The sequence below is a fragment of the Arvicanthis niloticus genome, chromosome 26 (assembly GCF_011762505.2).
Source record: "Arvicanthis niloticus isolate mArvNil1 chromosome 26, mArvNil1.pat.X, whole genome shotgun sequence".
Taxonomy (NCBI): domain Eukaryota; kingdom Metazoa; phylum Chordata; class Mammalia; order Rodentia; family Muridae; genus Arvicanthis; species Arvicanthis niloticus.
The window spans coordinates 25236648-25255797 of NC_133434.1; the positions used below are offsets into that span (position 1 = coordinate 25236648).

A 19150-nucleotide genomic window follows, 5' to 3' on the forward strand; every position below is an offset into this window, starting at 1 on the left:
GCTATAATAGATTAAAAGCTAGTCTGAGAACTCTTGTGAGATAGGGTCTCCCTCACTATCCCATCCTGGTTTGAGCTCACAACCCTCATGCCTCAGTTTCCTGAGTGCTTGGGTTATAAGCGTGAGCCACCATGCCTGGCCATCTTGTAAATTCTGAACACTGTTCCATCAGTAGGTGAAGTCTGATTAATCCCACCCACACCCCTTAATAAGGAGTAGCCCAATGCCTAGCTTTCAAGGCTAGGTCAGAAAAAGAAATAGTTTCTACCTGACTCTCTAAATATGTGACTTGGGATCCCTGACTCATTGTGTCAGAGGTCTACCTCCCTCACCTGCATGATGGTAACATCATACAGGGAAAGCCCACAGAAAGACATATGATGAGGAGTCCCAGAGGGTAACTTCTCAGCAGACCGCGTCTTCCCAGCACAGCCTCCAGACATGTGGATTCTCAGATGACTCTCTAGTAGCCCTGGTGACCAGCCATCATGCTTGAGGACACTCATCGAGTGAACCATTGGCAAAGAACTAAGGTCTCCAGCCAAGGCCACTACAGTAATCAAAATGTCTCTCAGATTATCCACATCCTAATCACAGGCAACTTGTAAATATGACATTTTTGGGAGGATGTGGTTTTATGGCTGTGATTAAGGACCCCGGGACAGGAAGGGGATCCTGTATTACCAAGCAGCCCCCGAGTACAATCACACTTGTTCTGAAGAAGGTGGCAGCAGTTCAGGATGGTGGTAGTGTGACATACACCAAATAAAACAGGAAACTCAAATGACCCTTGACAGAATAAAGAAGAAACACATTTTGGCACACACAAAGAATAAAGAATGTACTGCTGAAACACTTAATGACACAAATGACATCTCAGGCATAAGGCACACGAGCCAAGCACAGAAGGGTATGTTCTGTTTGGGTTGGCTTACACATATGATGTTCAAGAACAGGCAGAGAAGTGGGTAGGCAGGAAGAACTTTCCTGGGATGATGAACGTGTTCTATATTCCACTTGGGTTGTTGATCGCATGCTGTGCACCTTGAAGTCAGTATGTTTCACCATATGAGACATTGACATTTCCCCCATTGATAAAACCCCACCCGCCCACTCAGCTCTTCAGGTGGACATTCTGGAAGTAGGAATTCAGGGAGCAAGGCCTAGATGTCTCTTCTGTGATCGTAACCTTTATAGTTTCCCGGCACTCTGCTCCCAAGTGTTTTCCACACATGCTTTTGTCAAGAAGCCATAGCCAGCAATCCAGGAGACTATTAACTTAATTTTTAAATTACTGTATCCCTTGGCAATCTTATATGTATTTACATTGTATGTATGTATGTATGTATGTATGTATGTAACATTCTGGTAACACTCACCACCTTCCCTATCTTATCCTCATCCTTTACCCCAAGACTCTCTTCTCAACAAATGCCCTCCCACTGTCATTTAAAAATTTTTTTATTGTTAATTATATGTATGTTAGGGTGGCCAGAAGTATAGGATCCCCCAGGAGGCAGAGTTACACAGGGTGCAGGGAAATGAACTCGAGACCTCTGAAAGATCAGTACATGCTCTTAACCACTGAGCCATCTCTCCAGCCCCACACTATCATGATTGTGTGTGTGTGTCCCACTGTGTTTAAGCAGGGCTGTGTTAACAGGTTGTGGAGCAGCCATTGCAGCATGTACAACTCATTAGTGGCTGTACCACTACACACAATGACTTCCAATCCCACAGCTGCCATCAGCTGCCACTAGCACCTGGAAGAGGGATCAGGCCATGAACACCACCCCCCTTCATCTACGACTGAATGTTGATAGGTCCAGTCTTGTGCAGGTAATCCCAGCTGCTTTGAGTTCATAAGTGGCCCCAGAGGCCCCTACTCATTGTCTGGCCCTTCCATTCTTTCTGCACCACAGGGGTGTCTTAAAGGACTCAGTGTGAAACAGAACTTTCTCCTACCACCACTGTTCTTACAGAGATAACACATTAGCTAGTAAATTCCCCTTCCCTGGAGGTGTTGGGGTTAGAATAGATTGATTCTGTTATAACAGAATGGGTAAGACCAGAGAGAACCCATTAACCTGGGAAGGTATTTGTTGTTCAGAGCTTGCCTAGGGGCACAGTGATTAACTTTGGTCCCCGGCACCTGACTTTGAATCAGTTTGGCTAACAACCCAGAGAACCAACAAGGACCCAGAGTTGGCCTGGATTAGTCTGAAGACATCCAGATTGCTTTCGTAATCTGCCATTCCCACGGCCTCGAACACCAAAGGCCTTCCTACCCTTCCGTAGAACACGTGCGCCTAATGAGATTCTGCCTCTCTTTCAGAGCTCAGATTTTCAAGTCTTCTTTAATTCCCAAGACTAAGTTGGCTCTCTATCCCATTACCTCTATTTTTTTTTAATTACCAACATTAAAACACATATTTATTGTGGTAAAATAAACATAACATAACAGTTGACATCTTTACCAGGAAGGGTGTATAATTCCCTGGCCCTGGGTATTTTTTCCTTTCTTTTCTTTACTACATTAAAAAAGAAATTATTTGTGTGTTTGGGGAATGTGCATGCGGAGGTCAGAGGTCAGCTTGCAGTAATTGGTTCTCTTTTTCTACCATTTAGGTTCTGGGGATTGAACTTTAATTATTGTCAGGCTTGGTGACAAGCAACTTTTCTGGCTGAGCTCTCATCAGTGTCTTCACCCCACCCCCTTTGGCACTAGGTACAGAACCCATGTCCTCATGAAAGCCAAACTAATACCTACTACAACACACACATACACTCACACACACACTCACACACACACACACACACACACACTCACACATACTCACACACATATATACTAACACACACTCACACACAAACACTCATATACGCTCATACACACTCACACACTCACACACACTCACACACACTCACACACACACTCACACACATATACACACTCTTACACACTCACACACACATATACTCACACACTCACACACACATACATACATACATACACAAACACTCACACATAAACTCACACATACATATACACACATGCATACACACATACACTCACACACACACACACTCACCACACTTACACATATACACATCAGCATTTTTTGTCACATTTTAAAATTACTTTTTGGTATCATTAAACTGGAAGTTTAATGACTAATTACATAATTGTTTATTAATGTCTTTCTTCTAGGCATGTATGTAAACTCCTTAAGGCAGAGGCTTACTTTGTAGCCTATGATAGTCTGTAGTGTTTAGTGCAATTCCTAAGTAATCAACAATACATGATTTTGAGTAAATGAACATGTTATAAAACAAGAAAACAATAGAGATATCCAAGCATTAAGAAAAGAAAAGACAAGACACACTTCCGTACTTCGCAAAGTAGGCAGTGGGAGTTGGGAAGAGCTGGAAGGCCCTGAGTGTTCTCATACCGAGGACACTTGTACCTTGTGATAACATTCCATGCTGACTGTTCCTCTAAGGATAGCATGTCCCTGAAATGGAATGATCTCTCCCTGCCATCCTCGGCAAGCTTGATCTGAGAGAACCACCTTTCTTGCCTAGCTTGCTGCAGCCTCCTGGACTGTCTTTCATGATGGCCTCTCAGGGGCTCCTCTCCACACTGGCTTTTTTCAGGCAGAGCTAGGAGAGTAGCAGGTAATTCGAAGGTGCAGGGGGTGCAGAGGGAGTAGTTTGGAGGCAGCAATTCTACAGACCAATCTTCTGCCACACCTCTCCAGCTACCTCATGTCCTTGTGATTACCACCATATCTGTTCCTTATTTCCCACATATCACCCACCCACTATGAATGGCTCGAGAACCTTCCAAGGATGAAAGGATGCAACTATCTGTTTCTTCAACCTCTCTGGATGCCCTAGGCCTGTCCATCACAAGTAGGGCACACCAGACTCTCTAAACCCATGAATCAGCCTGGCCCCAGCCTGCTGGTCTGATGGCTGCTCCTGCACTCCCCCACACCTGTTACTTTCCTAGGACTCATAGCCTTTCAAAACTGCTATGTTTTGAACTGTTGGGTTCCTCTGAGGACTTTCTTCCAGTGGAGTGTTTCTCCCAAACCTGGGTCTTGATACAGCCAAGATTGCCCTAGACATGCTCAGTAAAGCCTCTGGTGGATGGCGTGGCCTACACCCTGAGTCTCAAGAGGCATACCAGTTCTAGGCACCCCTCAGCTGCCCTATGCCTCTTCCTCTGCCTCCAGCCAACCCCTCTGCAGAGGGAAGAAAAATGAAGCAGAAATCTCTCAGATTATAGGAGGTTTCTGGCACTGCCAACCCTACCCAGAAGCAGCTGTGCCTGGCCCCAGATATGGCAGCTTCGGTGACTCCAATAAGAGACCAATAGTCTCTTCTTGCAGCTACACTGCAAGGTTGCCAGGGTATATTCAACTTCCCTGTCAGACAGATGAGAAAACTGAGGCTCACAGAGAGTATGTCTTGACTTGAGTCACAGGGTAAGTCAAGACCAGAACCGGACCAAAGCCCAAGTCATGAGCTTTGCAGTCTGCTGCCAAGATGCCCTGGGGTTTGTTCTGGGGTTACTGTGCCTGTGGCATGTGTGCGCCTGGATCCCTGGAACCATCTTCATACATGATCAAGGTCAAGGGAGAACAAGGTCATCTTCAATTGCAGAGAGAGACACTGAAACTCACAGGGGTTCAACAACTTACCCAAAGTTGCTCAGAAAGCAGGCGGTGGAGCTGATATTCTAACCCTGACTTCTAGTCCTTGTCTGTCCTGCATGGCTCCAAGCCTGTGCTCCTTTCCATGACAGAGTCCTTCACTGCCCAAACTAAAGTTGGCCCCCAAGTTTGACCACCTCAATCCATGTTATCAGTGAGGCAGACCTAGGGCCTGTGTTCAAAATTCCTCCCTGTGGCCAAGTCCCTGTCAACATAGACCTGATACATAGACTTCAGCAAACACTGGAACTACTGACCCTATGCAGAAAGAGATGGGACAGAGAGGAAGACGTGGACATGCGTGCCCCATTAGGTCCTCTGGACAAACTCACCAGTCCTCACTTAGCAGAACAAAGGACTTTGAAAACCAGCAGACACTGTGCTTCATTTCCGAGGGCTGAACTTCTCAGGCCTCTGGGGGCACCACCTGGGATGTCAGGCTAGTCCCTGCTCGCTGACCTCATGAGTAATGCTACCCAGAGTAGACGCAGGCCTCCAGGGTCCAGGCCTTTCTATGCCAACAGCATAGAATTATTCAGGGCCACAGTTGCTCCCCTACACTTGCTATTTCTACAGGGGGAAGGGATACTGTTTCTGGATGAACAGCAGCCCACTCTGGCCTGATGAGTTTGTCCAGAGGACCTAATGGGGCACATTAATGTGTCTTCCCATATGTCACACCTGTTTCCACATAGTCCTTATGAGGACAGTGGCCATGTTCTTGTAGCTCAAACCTTGCAGATTCTGCAAGTTATCAGACCTCAGCCCTTGTCCTTGAACTACCCCAGTGCAGCCCAGCTACTTAGTATAACGCTGTCCGTCAGCGGTATCTTCCACTGTTCTGCATTCTTGTTCCCTTATGGGACACAAAAGCAGTTCCTCTGTATCAGAGGCTTTAGATAACTTCAATCTCTGCTCAGGTACTGAAAGAGAGGACCAGAGACTTTCCAAGGTCATAGCAGGCTAGAACTGGGACCATGGGCACTCCCATGGTCCAATCATTGACTCCCCCCACCCTCCCCCATGCCATGTACCACTTCACCTCCAACCCTGGGGAGACAAAGGAACATGCTTGTTGACTGGAAAATGTCTGTCTTAATACCAATGTGACCCGTACTTCAGTTGAATCTCTAACAGCCAACAGAGGAACAGACACACTAAATCACACTCCAAAGGGTAAATGTCCCTGCCCTGCTCTTTTTCCTTCACAGAGATCTGGTGAAGAGACAGAGACTCAGAAAGAGGAGCATCTTGCCTCAGGTCCTACAGCATCATGAACTCGGCCCCAAGCTCCACGTGCTGAGACTGGAGCACTGGACCCACCTGGTTTGCGAGTTGTCTTGGGAGGTCCCCATGCTGGCACCCTGCTGCTGCTGATCCTCTCTGCTGTCAGGCATGTTGGAGTCCCGGGACAGACAGCAGTAGCCTGCTTCAGAACTGCGTGGCATGTGCTGTGGGCATTCACCGAAGACACTGCGGTCTCCCACGGTGAGAGGCTGGCCTTGAGTGGGCAGTGGGGGCGGGCACGGGGCTGAGGTGGGCGGTTCCTGGAGTGACCCGGAGGGCCCCATTTCCTCTCTATTTTCAGAAGCTCAGAATGTTCCTAGGCAGTGAAGTTGCTCAGGACTAAAACTTTCCTTTTCTTCCTGGTTTCGCTGCACTCAAGACGAGGAGAATTTCAATGAAGCCAGCCTTCATTTTTATGCAAATTGGCCCCCAGTTCCAGAAGGTCTGGCCAATGGGCTTAGGACTTCTAGGCCCCCAGAAAAACTCTTTACTGTCTTTAAAGGGACGCTTTGGAGCAAAGGGGGTTCCCAGCACAAATCCAGACCCTAAGCCTGAGCTAGCTGCTGGTCCCAGGGCCCAGCTTCGACTTGTGCAGCCTCAACTTGAACAGATGAATGCAACCCAGGAAGGTTCGCCCCCAGTCGCTGGCTCTAGATCCTGTAGTGTGTACTACAGGAGAGGCCACAGCCCCTGCCCACAAAAAGCCCAGCATTGGGAGGAGAAGAAAGCAGAATTTCCAGTAAGAGGACTACTGTACAGAGCTCATAGGAGCATCTGTACTAAAACAGGCATGAGAGAGAACCCCAAAATGGGGCCATTTGGGGACACCTAGACACAAGCAAGGATTTGCCCCTTTAGTTTAAGGAGGAAAGGCAAATTGGCAGGCAGCCATGAACAGAGAGGCAGGAAATGCACGGAGCAGACACTTTTCTCTGCATACCAGGGAGCTCCTCTACAGCCAACTATATATTCATTCCTGTGACTTCCATAATTAAAAAAAAACAAAACAAAAACAACAAGGATAATCCAGATGATTTAGAGGAACAAAAATACATTCTCTCGTAGTTCTTGAGGCCAGAGGCCTGAAATCCAGGTATGAAAGGATCGTACTCCCTCCAAGGCTTAGGGGAAGACTGCTGGCCTCTGCCCTAGTTTCTGCAGGTCAGTGCCCCTGCTTGTTCTCCTTGGCTTTGACACGCAGTGTCCATATCCCCTCTACTTTCCCATGGCTGGCTTCGCCTCTGTCTATATCTCTGTTTCCTTATAAAGGCATCAAGCATCAGACTAAGGTCCATTGCAATCCGGTATGAGTTCATCTTAGCTGGTTACACCTGCATTAAGCCCGTTTCCAAATTAGGCTGCCCTTTTAATGCTCTGGGTGGACATTAATTTGGGGGAAACAAAATTTAACTCAGTGCAAATTTTAGCAGAGATTCCTTTTGTTATTGGGAGAAGTCGAGGTTCTCTTTTTGGGTCCGTGGTCTTATTAATAAAAGAATTTAGAAATAAACATAGAAGAAAGCCTGAGAACAATTTTATTATAATTTGAGAGAAACAACACAGCAGGTAAGGATATGTATACACACACACACACACACACACACACACACACACACACACACACCCTGACATCTGCCAGAGGAGGGAGATAGAAAGTCAAGTTTAAGTTAGGTATGAGGGTCAGAGAGACAGTGAGTGATAAAGAAAGCATATTTAGGCTTTTGCCTGGCATCTAAAACACAGAGTAGAAGAAGGAAAAAGATAAAAAAAAAAAAAAAAAGGGCTGTGGATCTGAATTCATAGGGTTCTGTGGAGTCCCTGCGAGTTCTACTGCCCACAGAGAAACGAACCACAAGCAGTAAGAAGAAAACCTAGTTCAACATAACTTAGTTATCCGGGCTGGCTCAAGCTCCTGGAGTCTGACCCCAAGCAGTTTGTTTTTGGTATATTTAAACACTGTACAACTCTGGGGAAAAGTTTCCTCATGACAATTATCCCAACAAAGCATAAGGCATAGCTACATCTAAACTCCTTTGTAAAGGACATGTCTTTTACAAAGTACCTGTGACCTCTTCCTCAAGAATACATTTTATTGACTGAGAAACCATGCTCAGGATAAGAGTCTGGGGAGGAAAGTTTGTAACAAGCATAATAGCAAACTCTTTTGCAAAGCACATGGGACCTCTTTCATAAGAATGGGTTATTTGGGTGAGGCCTGGCTCTACAGATAATAAAGGTTACAATGTTATTAACGCTTCCATTCCCAGCATTCTGGATGGAAAACAACCATGCATACCCCTTCTGTTGAAGAGAAAAGCCTACATGTTTAACAATTCTGGATTCTCTATTACTATCTGTAAGCATATGAAACTTTTGCCCTCTACAGGGTACCAGAGTCCAAGCTCTTGTGTCCCAAGACAAAAGGTTGCACCAAGGACATGTGTCTAGAAATAGACACAGAGACCATTTATGTAAAAAGGGTAAACTGGCTCAGGAATAAGAGTGGGCTAGTGAGCAGAGAAGAAAAGTCTCAACAACATTGGGCCAAAAGGAATTCATCTTCGTAAGACATTTCCATAACACCCACCTTTTCATGTTTGTGCATCATAAGCACAACATATAGAAGTGCATGTTCTGTCTATTAGATGAAGCCAGGTGGGGAAGGACTCCAGACTTCCCTGCACACTAGCTTTTTTCCTATGTTAACCTGGTGCAGCTTTCTGTGAGTTCCACACTGCTGTCACAGTAAGAGATGCTCCCAAGAGCATCAATGAGTCTGCTGGTCACAGGCGATGCTCTTAACTAAGGAAGACAGGTGACTAGGAAACATTGGACTGTCCCCAAGCAATTCAGGGCATGAGTCGCATTCACCCAAAACTGCCTCCACAGTATAGGTGAGGGAGGTCTAAGTCTTCTTAAAGACTCCCTTTAGCTTTGTACTGATTGGGGAGTCTTCCCGAGTCTCAGTTTGAACACTTTGGATCATGAAGTGATGGCCTGGAGGCTGGCCAAAGTCACTGCCAGTTCCAGCTGCACATGAGGACGCAATGGGGAGAACTTTGCCAGGAGGCTGATTGGCTGTGCTGAGGAGATGGGTAATGTCACTGTAAGTGATGTCAGTGTGCTCCCACCATGGGGGAACTGAATCAGAAGTGGGAAAAGACCAGGAATTGTTGGCTTTGAAGTTCAGAAGCCTTGTTCAATATGAAAGCTGGGGAAAGGTTGAAGAAATGAGTGGCCTAGGATGAGGTGGGTGGTGGCAAGAGAACTGGCTGGATCTGCTTAGGTCAGTGAGACCTAAGGGTGGTGGTACCCAGGAAAGTGAGAAAGTCCTAGGATGCCCAGCAAGGCTACAGAGGAACACCAGAGGGAACAAGGTCCAGGCAGCCACACATCACAGAGCAGGAGGTGGCCTGTGTGTCAGCCCCTGTGAGGAGAGGTTTGGTGGGCTGGCAACAGAGGCTGAGGAGAACTGACTCTTAGTCACCTGGGGACAAAGGATACATGTCTCAACAGAAAGTCAGTGCTGGGTCACAGTGACTAAAACACCAGGGAGTAGGAGAGGCTGCTCTAGCTGAGCTTGAAAATTGCAATATAGTCCTCTTGCAAAACAAATACGGCTACCATGGTTGTTATTCTGTCTACCAGAGTCCTTCTGTCCACTTTGTTGGCTGATGACCAAAAGGAAGAGGGCTAACCATGGGAGCCTCCACCCTTGTGTTTCCTGGCCCCTGTTCTGTGGTGGTGGGAAAGCAGAAAGTGGTTAGAGTGGTGTGTATATGTGTGTGTGTGTTGTGAGTGATATATGTGTCTGTGTTTGAGTTTGAGAGAGCCAGGGAGTATCAGGTGTCTTCTATTTCTTTCTGCTGTGTTCCCCTGAGACCTCTTGCTCATGGATTCACTAGGCTGGCTGTCCAGCAACTCCCAGCCATCTTCTTCCGATAGGCCTTTTCATGAGTTCATGATTTGAACTCAGCTCCTCATGCTGTGCAGCAAGCACTCTTGCCCACTTGGTCGCTTCTTCAGATTAACTTTGGAATTTTGATGTCTTCCTGTGGCTATACTTTTGGCAGCAATTGTCCTGTCCAGCAGGGCATTAAACAGGGGTCCGGGGAGGTCACCTGAAAGAGAAGATAGGGGACAGGCAAACACAAAGAAACACAGCTTGTCTATAGGCTGATCAAACCGTCATTTTTACTTTTCCACACAGGGGATATATATATGCAGGATGTGGGGGAAGGAATGACGCAGGAGCATAAGTGTTCAGGGGGAGTATAGATATCTTCCAGAACAGAGTATCAGCTGGGTGAAGCTTCAGGGGACAGGTCACTCTGACTCCACCTATTATTCACTTGTCCCTACCTAAGTTAGTATTATCCATCAAGGTTACTTATCTACAAGGTTTATGATTGAGATCTGGCAGCTTTCCACTAAAGCTGCGTGTTTACAATAGCTTCTAGCCATCTGTTTCAAGGTTTTTTCACAGAGACCCAAGACTTTGTGTTAGCAGGCTGACTTTAAGCCTATGGCTGATCCCAGGCCTTCAGAGTACAGGCAGAGATGCCCCTGACAAGCAGTGAAGTCCTTGTCCTTGTAGCTCGATACACCCATCTTTTCCTGAGCAGCTCCTCCCTGGCCATGCATAGAAGAGAAGTCCCCAACCACAGGTCTTCATCTGACAGTGGGGGCCATGGGAACTGTGAAGGTTTGATGTCACTCAGACCTGACTGCGGCTCCTGGCTCTTCCACTGAGTAACTGAATGATCCTGACCAAGAGGTTCCATCTCTCATGACATTGTAGATAAGGAATGAATTGGATGACTGGGAAGGCATCAGTGGGAAAGGTGCTCTAAGGTCCTATATATAACACATAGAATAAAAAAACTATTAAATGACAAAAAAAAAACCCTCAGAAAAGACTTTTACTAAGCTGAGTTCTTATTTTAGTTTAAAAATCTTCAGTTTGACTTAAATTTGTCAGCTATCCTTTTAAAGAGGGCAATGGGTAGATAACAACCACAATCCCTCTTTCCCTTTGGCCCTTGTGTCTGTCTTTGTATCTCTATCTCTTTTTTAAGATATTATTTTTGTTTTTATGTGTATGAGTGTTTGTCTGCATGTTGAGTATGTGCCTGTCCTGAGTGCAGTGTCTGAAGAGTCCAGCAGAGGGCATCAGATCTCCTGGAACTGGAGTTACAGATGGTTGTGAACTGCTGTGTGGGTGCTGAAGCTGAACCCGGATCCTCTACAAGAGCAGCCAGTGCTCTGAACAGATGAGCCACCTCTCCAGCCCAAGCCCAGGCTCTTTTAAAGAAATATCTTCTGTAAGTGACAGGTACTGTCTGGCTACAGTTCGTGGTGTATACGTGTTAGCTCCAAAGACATCCTGGTAAAGAGCCTTGCTTTTTTAGAAGGAACCTTCCTTCTAAAATCCAGTTTCTGTAAATGAGTTCTCTGTAGTTCATACTGCCTGCTTTTTAGTTCCTTTACACTCTATACTGGATCACATGCTGGATCTATAGATGGATAGTTTACCTGCAAAGTATTCTCTAAATATTGTCCTACTTGTGTGTCCTGAACTCTTATTCAGTGTGTATATAATTTAAGATTTCAATAGAGTTATCATTTGCCAGCCTATATGAAGATGATCACTTAATAACTTAATAATAGCCATCACCTGGCTATTGGTAGAGAAGAAAGTACTTTTAAAAACCAAAAACCATTTTTTTTTGTCTTTGTAAACATCTTTAAATGCTTGCAGGTTAAATTTAAGCATAACTCAACCTTTCAAATATTTAAAATGTAAATAATAAATGCACAGAATGAAGTTTTTAATTTTTTATTTGTGTGTGTGCATGTGTGTGTGCATATGTATGTATGTGTGTGTATGTGAGTGTGCATGTGTGTGTGTGTGCATGTGCATGTATGTGTGTGCAATGGTGTGGTGGCTTGGGTGAGAACACCCCCCATAGGCTCATGTCTTTGAATGTTTGATTTCCAGTTGATGGACTATTTTGAAATGGTGTGGCCTTGTTGAAGAAGGTGTGTCCCTGGGGTCGACTTTAAATTTCAAAAGCCCATGCCAGAAATCTTAAATGGAATCATCAAATAAAGGAGTAGACAAAGCCCCAACAAGACATCTTTCAGCACTAAATGAAACCTCCATAGCTAGAAATGAGTTACATTTAACTGAGTTGTAGACCAAAGGGGCCCCATGGAAACCCCTAAACAACCCAAGGCTATCGGTTACCCTCGACAAACTGAAGGTAAGACCCTATTATTAAAGACATAACTCACTGAACATGAAGAAATCGAACTGATGCCTATCCTAAGCATTTGCTCCTCTGACTAGTATCTGTAATACCGGAAGGGATCACACTACCGGGTAGACAGCATCCCAGCTGCAACTCCTGTGGACCACAGGGAGATAGATACACTGCAAGATTCTGAGGCAAGAGTGGCATGAAAGCTGTAGAGTGAACAATTGTATGATTGACATGAAGGCCCACTCCATGAGATGGAGCCTCTGCTTGATGCTGCCCTGGTGGGGCATGAACCTGAGACTACATAGGCCAGGAACCTAGGGGAAAACAAAACTGGTGTGCTGCTAAGAGAATGGTAGGCGTGGAGTGAGTGCTAATGACTTTCTGCTCTACTCAGCATCATCAGAGAAGCCTCCTCCTGCAGGAGATGGGAACTTACACAGAGACCCACAAATGGACAGTGTGCAGACAGTGAGAGACCTTGGAACTCCCAGTTCAAGACAGGAGGTCTCCATTAAATTCCTCCCCTTGGGGCTCAGAGAACTCTGGAAAGACTGTAAGTGCCAAGGGAGACAGCTGTCGATACTGCAGGACGATTGTGCGTATGAACTCACGGAGACCGTGGCAGTGTGCTCGGTGCCCACACAGGTCTCAGTGGTATTTTTGGAGGGTTATTTATTTCTCACAGAGCTTTGTCGAGGCATTAAAAAAAAACTTTACAGATCATTTGCTTATATATTATGGTTTCCAGTTTTGCTTTTGTGAGTTTTCAGCGTGTACAAATATGTGTGTCTCAGAGCCTGTGTTTCTTGTGCTCTCTGTCTCTCTGTCTGTCTGTCTGTCTGTCTCTCTCTCTCTCTCTCTCTCTCTGTCTGTCTCTTTCTCGCTCTCTCTGTTTTGCCATATTCTGCTTTGTTTATTTTTATTTTTGACTTCTTTTATTTTATTTTTTCCTTATTATTTTTATTTTAGATTTCTGTTTATTTGCTAATGAGAAAGAAAGGAAGGGTGTGGATTTGGGTGGTCAGGGAAGCAGAGGGTCTCTGGGAGGAGTTGGGGAAGGGGAAACCATAATCAAAATATATCCTATGAAAAAAAATATTTTTCAATTAAAAAGAGCCTATTCTAGTCTTGCCCCATCTTTCAGATAAAATGAGATAAGATGCAAGCTCTCCAACGCCATCTCTGCCTGCCTGCTGCCTGGAGCCACACTCCAAGGCCACGATGATTATGGAAGATGTATCAGAAAGGTAAGCAAGCGCCCCAACTGAATGCTTTCTGTTACAAGTTGCCTTGGTCACGGCAATGGAAGAGTAGGTAGGGCACACCATGTGAGTGGAGGTCAGAGGACGGCTTTCAGGAATCGGCATGTAACATATCGATGGGATCTGACTCAGATTGTCAGGCTTGGCAGCAAGCACGTTTACCTGTTGAGCCATTCGCCTGTCTGTAGAATGCATTTAAAAAATAGGTTTCTCTTTCTCAATCACCCATTATCTATTTCATAAGCAGATAATGTGAAGGATTATTTGCTGGCAGAGAAAGGTGACTCTTTCAGGTGGTGATGGTATTCTGTTTAAGAAGTAGTTGTGTACTTCATATCCCTGTTGGAGACCTGGGAATGATACAAGGTAGTCTGTATCTGTGACTAGCTGCCAGTGTTCTAATGTTTGGAAACAAATATATCATTTAATGGATACTATTGAGTCTTTCTGTCCTTATTTGGCCTATCTTGGCTGCAAATTCAGATTAAAGCAGAGACACGTACAACAGAGAAATTAGTATCTTCCCCTACCACTCCCCCCAAACTGTAAAACCCTTCAGTGTGACATATTTAAAGAAATATCTGTGTCTAATGTAAAGGCACCAATGTTCAGCTAGAACCCAGTTCTAAGACAGTGGTTCTCCAATTTCATAATGCTGCGACCCTTTAATACAGTACCTCATGTTGTGGTGACCCCCACCATAAAATTATCATTGTCACTACTTCATAACTGTAATTTTGGTACTGTTATGAATCCTAATGTAAATATCTGAGATGCAGGACATCTGACATTGATTCCCAAAGGGACCACAACCCACAGGTTGAGAATCAATGGTCTAAAGAAACAAAGCTTTCTTAAAGAAAGCTGTTTGATTTTTAAGAATTTATTGTTATTAAAGGGGGATCGTGCATACGAGGTCAGAGGACATCTTTGTGGAGTTGCTTCTTCGAATCCACCGTAATGTGAGTACTGGGGATCAAACTCAGACCCCAGGTCTGCGTGGAACAGCCGTCACTCACAGAGGCATCTCTAACCCAAAGGTATTATCTTGTTCTCAGTATCATCTACAAAATGGAATTGTCTTGAAAGATGAGATTTTTGCATGTTTTAAAAAAAGGTTTATGTTTTCTGGTGATCTTGTCAGGCTTTTGATTACTTTTTAAAAAGATCATCTTGGTGCTAGAAGGAAGGCTTAGCTGTTACAAACTGTTGCTCTTCTTACAATGGACCTGAGTTAAATTCCCAGAACTCATACTGAAGAGTTCATAACTGCCTGTAACTCTAGCTCCAGGGGATTCTATGCCCTCTTCTAGCCCCCACAAGCACCATATGCATGTACACATATACTCAAGCGCACACATGCACACATGCACACACACACACATACACACACACACACACACATACACACAAATAAAAATAACATAAATCTTTAAAAATTATCTTGTAGTTTCTGTTTGTTTGTTTGTTTGTTTGTTTGTTTGTTTGATACAGGATCTCACTATACATATCTGGCTGTCCTGGTTGGTACTCACTATGTAGACCACACTGGTCTTGAACTCACAGACATCTGACTGCTTCTGCCTCCTGAATGCTTGGATTCAAGGCATGTGCCACTATACCTAGTGTGTAGTATCTATTTTAAAGTGGTATTAGCACACTTAGCACAACATATCTGACTATAAATATATAGAACTATATGTCTGAACTTTATATATCCAAAAATGTACAGAATTAATGCAAGTTTAGTATACACAAAATAACCAGAAAATACTGTCTTTAATACAATATGCATTACATATAAAATAGCTAGTAAAACATTTTTTGGCACTTCTGCTTATTTTAATTAGTGCCATTCAGATTTTTTTATATCTGCCATTTTGGGCAATCCCGTTATTTAAAAGCCTGGTGCGTGTCTATTTGCCCCAAGTAAGTATTTTGTTATTGTGTGAGGTGCACTTTCACATCAGAGAGTGGGTATGTTTTTGGTCCCTCACACTGTTCCTTAAATCTGTCAGGTCTAAAGTATTTTATTTCTGTCAATGTTGTGGCTCAATGACTGTACTGAGGCATTTTCTGCATTTTGTTTAGTAGGAGAAACTGAGTTGATAATCAGAACATGTCTGTGTAGTTCTGTGTAGTGCTGACTGATCACTGTGTACTGTGGGTGGCATCTAAGATGCTGAGCTGAGAAGAACACTTCTGCAGGTGTCCTATAAACTCTAATGATGCTAACCTTTTCCCAGTTTGTGTTCATTGATTCTAATTGTATCCTGGCTATTTTCTTTCAGCAATGATAATTAAACATACCCTAATACTGTGCACTCCAGGTCATGACTCCTAGTAATTAAATGTCCTAGGACATTTGTCACCAAAGAGAAACATCTGGAAACAAACATTTAATCTTCAAACTACTTTTTAAAAAATATTTTCTTTTTGTTGGTTTCATTTTATTCAACTTTATAATGTTGTCTTGTTCTATTCTATAGAAGTATTTGTGCTTGAGAGTTGTATTTGTGTGTGGATGAGTGTGTGTGTGTATGATGTGATATGTATGTATGTATGTATGTATGTATGTGTACAGGTGTGTGTGGAGACCAGAGGTTAACATCTGGAAACATCTGGTATCCTTCTCTGTCCTTGCTCTCCATCCTATTTTTTGAGACAGGGTCTCTTACTGAACCTGGAGCTTACCAATTTAGTTATATTGGCTGACCAATGAACTCCAGGAGTCTGCCTACCTCTGCTCCACCCCTGGTGCTGGGATTGCAGACATGCACTCCTACAGCTGGCTTCTGTGGGTGCCAGGGATCTGAACTCGGGTCTTTATGCTTGGGTGGTAAGAACTTTACTGATTAAGCCATCTCCCTAGCCAGGTGAGTACTGCATTTTATACATTAAAAACTCTCTCTCTCTCTCTCTCTCTCTCTCTCTCTCTCTCTCTCTCTCTCTGTGTGTGTGTGTGTGTGTGTGTGTGTGTGTGTGTGTGTGTGTGTGTGTGTGTTTAGAGACTAGAGGACAATTTGTGGGAGTTGGTTCTCTCCTTCCACTAGGGATAGAATTTAGGTTATCGTGACAGAAATTGCCTTTACCCACTGAGCCATCTTACTGGCCCCTAATTTGTCTCTTGAATTGCCTTTTTGAGGGTATCTGGCTGCGACTACCCTGTGAGGGCTGCCAGGGTCTACACTCTAACCTTAACAACTTCTGTAACAGTTCAAACTAAGGCAGAAACCATGATATTCAGAAAGTACTGGTTAATGTACTAATTATGAACATGAAAATGAACATGTATTTTGTTCCTTTCTCAGGTAGGGTAGCTTGGAAGATTGGGGAGGCAGTAGAAGGGAGGGAGAATGAGCCACATAGGTTTCAGGGAGGAGTATTGGAGATGGCAGAAGACTGGAGAGTATGTTGAGAGTGAAGCCCTTGCCTGCCCTCAGCCATGGGCTTGATCATCCTGAGCTTCCCACAGGCTGGAGTCATGAAGGGCTTATCAGAACTCAGATCTGACAGTTCACTGTTCCTTTGCCAGAAGCTTCTAGAAGCTTCCAGAAGCTTCCAGCCTCACACTAAATGCTGAAGTTCTTACTTGGGCCACAGCCTTCTTTCCATTCTCTGACCTTGGCTTCTACAGCTCAGCTCTCTGGCAACAGTCACACTGGCCCCTTGCTGCTGTGCACTCTTTCCTCGGGGCCTTTCCACCCTCCTCTGTCTGGAACAGTTTCCCTCTTTGCTCACCAACTCCCCCATTCACTTTCTCTAATCCCTCTGTCAGTGTCAACTCCAGGTGAGGCCTTCCCTGAACATTGATCTGGAGCCCGGCCACCAGCTGCCCCTTTACTGTTTATTTTCCTCCCTCACCCTGGCCAGCAGCGTCGGGACATACCATGTCTTTCATCGTGTGTCCGTCAGCTCCTTGGATGCAAGGGTTCTTACTCTGGCTTCAGTAAGTTTGCCTGATCCTAGATCTCCCTTTCCATAGTTTCAGTTACACACAGCTGAGCCACGCACAGCTCCAATAGAGGAAATGGAAAATTCTAGAGTAAAATAAATCGTACGTTTTGATTTGGTTTCTGTTCTGAGGGCGACCTGAATACGAGCACAGCGATATGTGGCACTCGATTTGACGCGGAGATGGCTAAGCTAAGTGGATGATTAGGCTGGATGTAGGGATAGGTTCACATCTGGGGCAGAAGAGGGATACATGTCAATGGGATCCCATCACACTGCTCAGAACAGCTTCTCCAGGATTGATGGAGGAAGACAGTAGAGACGGAATCATAGCTCATCAGTCTGTGTAATTCACCTCATGGACATGGACATGGACCCTGTATCACTTCAGCTCTTCCCCAAAACCTTGCAGAACCGTGAGACAGTTTGAGAGAGACAAACTGCATTTGTATTGCATTATGATATACTACTATAGGTATTCTGTTTTTGTAATGAGTTACTAATCTTTTACTGTGACTAATTAATGAATTAGATTTAATCACAGGTGCTGATGCATAAGGTATCTATAAGGTTGGTCTAAGCCATTTACCTGGGGCCTGCTCTGGCTAGCTTCGTGTCAACTTGACACAAGCCAGAGATTTTTGGAAAAGGGACTCTCAGTTGAGAAAATACTCCCAGTAGATTGGCCTGTGGCAAGGCTATGTTACATTTTCTTGTTGATGACTGATATGGGAGGCCTAGTCACTGTAGAGAATCCACCCCTGGGGTGGTTGTCCTGGATCTTGTATGTTGCTTTAGGGTTCTATAAGAAAACAGGCTGAACAAGCCATGGCAAGCAAGCCAGTAAGCAGAACTCTTCCCTGGCTTCTGCAACAGCTCCTGGCTCCAGGTTTCAGTTTGAACTCCTGCCTTGGCTTCCTCTAATGGACTGTGATTCATGGTGTGTAAGCCAAATAAATCCTTTCCTCCCCTTTTGGTCATAGTGTTTTATCACAGCAATGGAAACCCTAAGACGGGGCCTAGGTTTAACGTCAGTGGATAAGGGAGGTAGGTTACAGCACCTTAAAAGAGTGCCTGGCATACAACAGGTACTGCAGCAGCATTTGTCAAATGAAGGACCTGTGCCCTAGGAGTGGCAAAGTGACGCACTGTGGACCAGTGCCTATCATGATAGCTAGTTCACTTAGAAATACTGGAAGGTCAGGCATGGTGGTGCACGCCTTTATTCCAGGACTCAGTTGATGTCCCAGGAAGCAGAGGCAGGATTTCTGTGAGTTTGAGGCCAGTCTGGCCTACAGAGTGACAGCCAGAGAACCCTGGAGAGAGAGAGAAAGAGAAAGAGAGAGAGAGAGAGAGAGAGAGAGAGAGAGCAAGAGAACGCAAATGATCCACTCAAGTGTCCCCAAGTAAAACTAGAAAGGTAGGGATTCCCCTCCCCCACCCCCAGATCCCTACAGCAAATGAATCCTTAGTCTGAGATACGAGCATAAATGAAGAAAACAGGATAATTGGAAATATCAAGAAAAATATTTTGTAAATCTGAACTGTGACAACTGTAAGGCAATGGAGCCCCACTACCTTCAGAGTCAGGCACACTCTTGTTTGTGTAGCCCAGGGTGCAGCCCAAGGTGTAGCCCAGGGTGTAGCCCAGGGTGCAGCC

At 44.8% G+C, this 19150-nt stretch overlaps 1 protein-coding gene across 2 annotated transcripts in view; it reads right to left on the reverse strand.

The window, feature by feature from the left end:
• The window catches only part of Acsbg1 (acyl-CoA synthetase bubblegum family member 1), a 55996-nt gene extending 49623 nt beyond the window's left edge, over nucleotides 1-6373 (reverse strand). Inside the window, exon 1 of one of the 2 annotated variants that reach the window (XM_076925257.1) lies at nucleotides 6045-6373. In XM_076925257.1, the coding sequence (XP_076781372.1) occupies nucleotides 6045-6292 (248 nt within the window). In that variant the 5' untranslated portion in view covers nucleotides 6293-6373. The remainder of the gene's footprint in view (nucleotides 1-6044) is intronic. The other variant, XM_076925256.1, reaches the window with a different exon arrangement.
• Nucleotides 6374-19150: the final 12777 nt, after the last annotated feature.